Source organism: Carlito syrichta, unplaced genomic scaffold, assembly GCF_000164805.1.
Source record: "Carlito syrichta isolate Samal-C Ts95f unplaced genomic scaffold, Tarsius_syrichta-2.0.1 Scaffold302426, whole genome shotgun sequence".
Lineage (NCBI taxonomy): Eukaryota > Metazoa > Chordata > Mammalia > Primates > Tarsiidae > Carlito > Carlito syrichta.
The window spans coordinates 330,455-336,387 of record NW_007246522.1 but is presented as its reverse complement, the minus strand read 5'-3'; the positions used below and the strand labels follow the sequence as shown (position 1 = coordinate 336,387).

General features: G+C 39.8%; 1 protein-coding gene across 1 annotated transcript in view; it reads left to right on the top strand.

Annotated features, from left to right (window-relative positions):
• NUDT19 (nudix hydrolase 19) overlaps window positions 1-5,701 on the top strand; it is a 7,597-nt gene extending 1,896 nt beyond the window's left edge. Inside the window, exons 2-3 of the mRNA XM_008056638.2 lie at window positions 3,859-4,147; window positions 4,981-5,701. Of these exons, the coding sequence (XP_008054829.1) occupies window positions 3,859-4,147; window positions 4,981-5,186 (495 nt within the window). The 3' untranslated portion in view covers window positions 5,187-5,701. The remainder of the gene's footprint in view (window positions 1-3,858; window positions 4,148-4,980) is intronic.
• The last annotated feature ends 232 nt before the right edge of the window (window positions 5,702-5,933 follow it).

The following is a 5,933-nucleotide window of genomic DNA, read 5'->3' as shown; positions in this document are numbered from 1 at the left end:
CGCCCGGCTGACTTTTTGACTTATTGTGGAGATGAGGTCTCGCCAAGTGGCCCAGGCGGGTCTCGAACCCTGGGCTCAGGCCATCCACTCACCTCAGCCTCCCAGAGCGCGGGATTACGGGCTGAGCCGCCGAGCCCGGCTCAGATTGGTTTTTATTAACCCTAGATAATGTGGCTTACTTTCCAACCTGACTCTGGCATAACATCTCATGACAGATAAAGCAGGAGATAAATAGGACTCTGCAAAGGCATATCTTGGGGAAATTTGCATCTGTAGATTCCTGGACTCGGGGCACTTTTTCATGAAGACACTTGCCGCCTCTTCTCTCTGAAGTCTGCTACTTGGAGCCTTCCTCTGTGAATCAAGAACATTGGCTTCCCCAACTCCCCTTATCTTTTTTTTTGAGTCTGAGTTTCCCTCTCGCCCAGGCTGGAGGGCAGTGGCACGCTCACGGCCATCGCCGCCTCGACCTGCTGGGCTCAGGCGATCCTTCCACCTCAATCTTCCAAGTAGCCGGACCTACAAGGGCGCGCTACCGCCCGGCTAATTTTTGATTTATTGTAGAGATGAGGTCTCCAAGTTGCCCGGGTTGGTCTGGAACCCACGGGCCCAGGCAGTCCTCTCACCTCCGCCTCCCAAAGTGCTCGGATTATAGGCGTGAGCCCCCGCGCCTGGCCTCCCCTTATCTTAAATCAGTATTTCTTTTACTAATTTCAGGATTCTTTAGATAGAGCTTAGCTCTTTCTACCAGTGGCCAATCAGAAAAACTTTGAATCCACCTGTGACCTACAAGCCCCTGCTCGGAGAACCTTGTCCGTCCAGGCGTACCCAATGTGAATTCTGTTTCTCTAAAAATGTATAAAGCCAAGCTGTAATTCAACCATTTTAGGCACATGTTCTCAGGACCTTTTGGAACTGCCTCTAGCCTGAGGTCACCCACATTTGGCTTGGAATAAACCTTTTAAAATATTTTACAGAGTTTGGCATCTTTCATAAATAATAATATGATTTCAGTCTTTTACAATTTATTGAGACTTATTTTATGGCCATGAATATGGCCTAAATTGGTGAATGTTCCCTTTGCACCTAAAAAGAATGTGTTATTCTGCTGTTTAGTGGTGTTTTTGTAAAAATGTCAAATTAGGTTGAATTGGTTGGTAGCATATTTCAGGTCTTCCATAGTACACTCATTGCATCAAATACTGAGAAAGGAATACTGAAATCCTCAAGTAACAATTGTGGATTTATCATTTTCTCCTTTCAGTTCTATCAGTTTGCTTTATGGATTTTAAAGTTCCCACATAAATACTGCATCCACATTTAGGACTATTAAGATTTGATGGATTGATCCTTCGATTATAATGAAATGTTCTTTATTTCTGGTAATATTTATTATTCTGAAATCTGAAGTTTATAATGTTTGATATTGGCTATAATCTAGCCACCTAGCTTTCTTTTGATTTGTTAGGATAAATATATTTTTTCTATCCATTACTTTTAACTTGTGTCTTTATGTTTAGAGTTTATTTCTTGTAGGAAGCATATAGTCTTTGCTTTTTATCCAAAAACTTTTTCCTTCTAATCAGAGTGTTTAGATTACTTATATTTAATGTTATATCCATGTTAGATCTAAATCTACTATGTTGCCATTTGTTTTTTATTTGTCCTGTCTATTTTTTTTTTTTGCACTGTTTTCTCCTTTTCCTGACTTCTTTTGGAATATTTGAATTTTTTTTTGAAGGCAAGATTTTTTTGAGAGGACAGAAAAGCTCCCACAGTGTGAGTGGACCCAAAGGGGTTGCCCATATTTGAATATTTTAATGACTTTTATCTCCACTATTGACTTATTAACTATACCTCTTTGCGGTTGTTCTAGGATTTGCAATTTACATCTTTCACTTTATTTATAGAGTAACAACCTTGCAACAATATACTTCTCTTTTTCCCTCCTGTCCTTCATACTATTGTTGTCATGCATTGACTTTTATTTTCTGTTATGAACTCCATAACACACAACAGTTAAGTTATTGCAAATTAACTTGGTCCTCTTGAGGTTTGGTTTTAAGTGGCTTTAGGGTAGGTCTACAGTAGCCTTTATTCTAGAGCTAATTGAGCTGCACTTCTAATGTGAGGCCTTTTCAAAGTCTAGTGGACTGCTCCTCATATTCAACAAGGTCTCTCTGCTGTGATCAGAGGGAATTCGAATAATTCTTGGCCCCAGGTGAGCTCTGGTAATTTAGTCTTAAAGCTCTCAAGTAATTGTCCCTACCTCAGGAATCATTTTCCTTGTTTGTATAAATAAAGTTACAAAAATAGTGAATAAAGTTACAAAAATGGTGGTGAATGAAGTTTTAAAAAAAAGGAGTCTTTATTTTCTAGTCTTTTATGGTTTCGCCTTTTGCATGCATAGATAAATATTTAGCAAAGATTCAAGTTTGCCGTATACAGATTTCTGGAGTTCTCTGTATAGATCTTCTCAGGACAGCCTTATCCTTGGTTCTGCTTTGCACAATTTCAGTTACCCTCAGTCAACCAAGGTTCAAAATATTAAGATATTTTGAGAGACAGATCACCTTCACATAACTTTTATTACAATATATTATTATAGTTATTCGAATTGATTATAAGTTATTGCTATTAATCTCTTACTGTGCCTAATTTGTAAATTAAACTTTATCATAGGTATGTATGCATAGGAAAAAACATAATATATATAGGGTTTGGTACTATCCTTGGTTTCAGGCATCCAGTGGAGGTCTTGAAATGTATCACTCAGAGGTAAGTGGGGACTATTGCCAAGTTCTATCCTTTGTGAGCTTCCTAAACTCCAATCTCTATCTCCTCAAGTCAGTGAGAATTCTAGGCTCTGAATTTCCTAGGTTTTCCCTCCTTGTGCTGCAATCTGAGAATTACCTTTAAGAAGAAACCCTGGGGAGTAGTATAACTCACCTTATTTATTTTTCTTTTCTCAGAGATTAAACTTCTGCAATTTTCTCTCTTTTTTTTTGAGTTCAAGTCTCACTCTGTTGCCCAGACTGGAGTGTAAAAACATGATCATGGCTACCACAGCCTTGACCTGCTGGGCTCAGGCGATCCTTCCACCTCAGCCTTCCAAGAAGCTGGAACTACAAGTGTGTACCACCATACCTGGCTAGTTTTTTTTAAAAAAAATTATTGTATATATGAGGTTTCACCAAGCCATTCAGGCTGGTCTGGAACCCCCGGGCTCAGGCAGTCCTCTCATCTCTGCCTCCTGAAGTGCTGGGATTACAAGTATGAGCCACCGTGCCCAGCAAAAATTCTGCATTTTTTCAATGTCTGGAAATGGGCAAACACTGCCTGGTTGAGACCCTACAGAGTTATTACATTCTTTGAACTGTAGGCTGAGTCATGCCTCTTGACCTTCTTGAAAACTCCTATTCCAGATTCTTTACCCTCATTGCAACATGTGGCACACATCACACTGTATTTCGGCTGCTGAAGTCCCCATAAGGCCTAAGAGAGCTTTGTTGTGTCCTTCGTCTTCTCAGGGCCTAGCCAAGGTATCCACTTATGGGAGTAACAAACAGACAGCAAATCCTCGATCTACTGTGACGAGATGACCCTTCATGGGCTTTAGGGAGTGACCAGAATCACCTTGCCCCCCTAGCATTTCTTGCCTTTTATGCTGAACAGCTCTCTCAGGTCAAGCTTTGGAGGTCTCTCCTGGCTTATTTACCAGTTCTTAGGATCAGTGTCCTGATCATCAACCTCTTAAGAGGATCATTCCAGCCCAGCTTTCTTTACTGAGTCTTTTCATGTTGACATAGAGGGATCTAGCAAGGAACATTTATGAATTCATTTTATGTCTTCAGTTAGCTCTTAAGTATTGATCTAACTCTCGTATCTCATGTTGTCTACGGCATAAACCTTAGGAATCCCTGCCTTCGTCTTTCACAGTGGCTATCTCCATCAGAGGCGACAGAAAGTTTCTTCTCAAAAGATATTTGGTTGGCACCTCCACAGTTCTATGAAATAAGACGGCTTGAAAACTTTGCCTCTCTCTCTGACTTGCACAAATTTTGTTTGGATCGTGTATTAGAAGGGGTGGAAAGATGGCTGCCAATCACATTAGTAACTGCTGATGGGATGCTCCAGCTTCTACCAGGTAAATCAGTGACGAATCAATGCTTTTGTTAGTATTCCCATTCAATGCACTGGGCTGTATGGCAGTATTGCCTAACACAGAGACGTGAATTACAGTCTGTGTTTTATAGTCTACAGGTTATTGGTTAAGGTCAAAATCTGTAAGATACCCATGTCATATGCATACATAGACATCTATATAAATGTATATCTTAGACAAAGTTCTTTCTTGTATATTATCTTGCTTATTTACATTTCAACTGTGAATTGTGAGAACTTGTAAGTTGTCAACTTCTTTCAATTAGGGAACTTGTTGATGGTTGATTGCTGTTGGGTAAGTGCAGGATGGAGCTTTTGCAGCAGGTTAGAGTGGGGCTTTGTGATCTGTCTTCATGGCTGCCTGCTTCGTTCCTGAGAATAGGATAAGATTTGTTACTCAACCTACAAGGAGAAAATTTAGCAGCTTTAATGTGATTTCTCTAAATTAACCTTGTTATTATCAGAACAGCCCACACTGAAACACCAAAAGTAGATGGATATCGAGACCAATATTAATATCAGTTTTGAATGGAATAAAGAGAGTCATGAACTAGTGTAAAAATCACAGTTCCCAATGAAGATGTACCAGTTACAAATGTTTATGCACCCAAAGAAAATTCTTGGCTGGAGGGTTTAGGGATTATTAAAAACACAACAAAGAAAGAGATAAGCTCATAAAATTAGGGTTATTAAACAATTATCTCAGTTCTAAACACATGAAATTGGTATAAATAAATACTGACTTATATGTCAGTAATATATTGGTATGATTTATAAAATAATACTTTATGGAATTAAAATCTTATCATTTTTCAGGTGATGACCTGTACTTAGAAGATTCAAACTATTTAGAAAATTTTATGTCTACTGAAAAAAAGATTGAAGAAATAATGAAGGAAGGCAAAAAATTCCATCGAGTAGTGATACGCAACCGCCATCTTTATGATATCCACGTGACTGTTCAGTCGAAGTATAAACATGTTTACCCTAAGAACTATATAGTTAGTAAGAGTCGTTTGTAGGTTGCTGCTTGTCTGTAAGTTGGCCTACTTGAAGTCTTCCTGAATAATGAGGGCTGACTAAATTTGCTTGGAACTTAAATGCGGTGTTTCCTGTTTCAAGGGTATTATGGAGCTCTTTTGCTTGTTTTATTCTTTAAACCTTACAGTATGCCACAGTTATAAAGTATTAATGATATCGTTACCAAAACAAGAAAAAAAGCCACAAAGGTTCCCACTTCTGTATTGTTTTATTGACTCAAAAGTTTAAGTAAGATATTCTGTCGCCATTGTTGTTCTGCTGTCCAGTGTATCAGTACTTTCCCTGACGTGCCTTGGAAGTTGATCTGTGCATTTTTAGACTCTGCTGAAACTACATGAAGGATGTCGGATAAGATGGTGAACAGTAGACAAAGACAATGACCTTCAGGTGATAATGTCATATCATTGTTTTCCTGCTGTCTTTAGCTTAATCAATTTTTTTTTTTTTTGAGTTGGAGTTTCACTCTGTCGCCCAGACTGGAGTGCAGTGGCCGCTCCCGGCCGCCGCAGCCTCGACCCGCTGGGCTCCGGCGATCCTTCCGCCTCAGCCTTCCAAGTAGCTGGAACTACAGGCGCGCGCTACCACACCCAGCTAATTTTTGATTTATTGTAGAGATGAGGTCTCGCCAAGTTGCCCAGGCAGGTCTCGAACCCCCAGGCTCAGGCAATCCACTCACCTCAGCCTCCCAAAGGTGCGGGATTACAGGCTGAGTCACCAAGCCCGGCTTA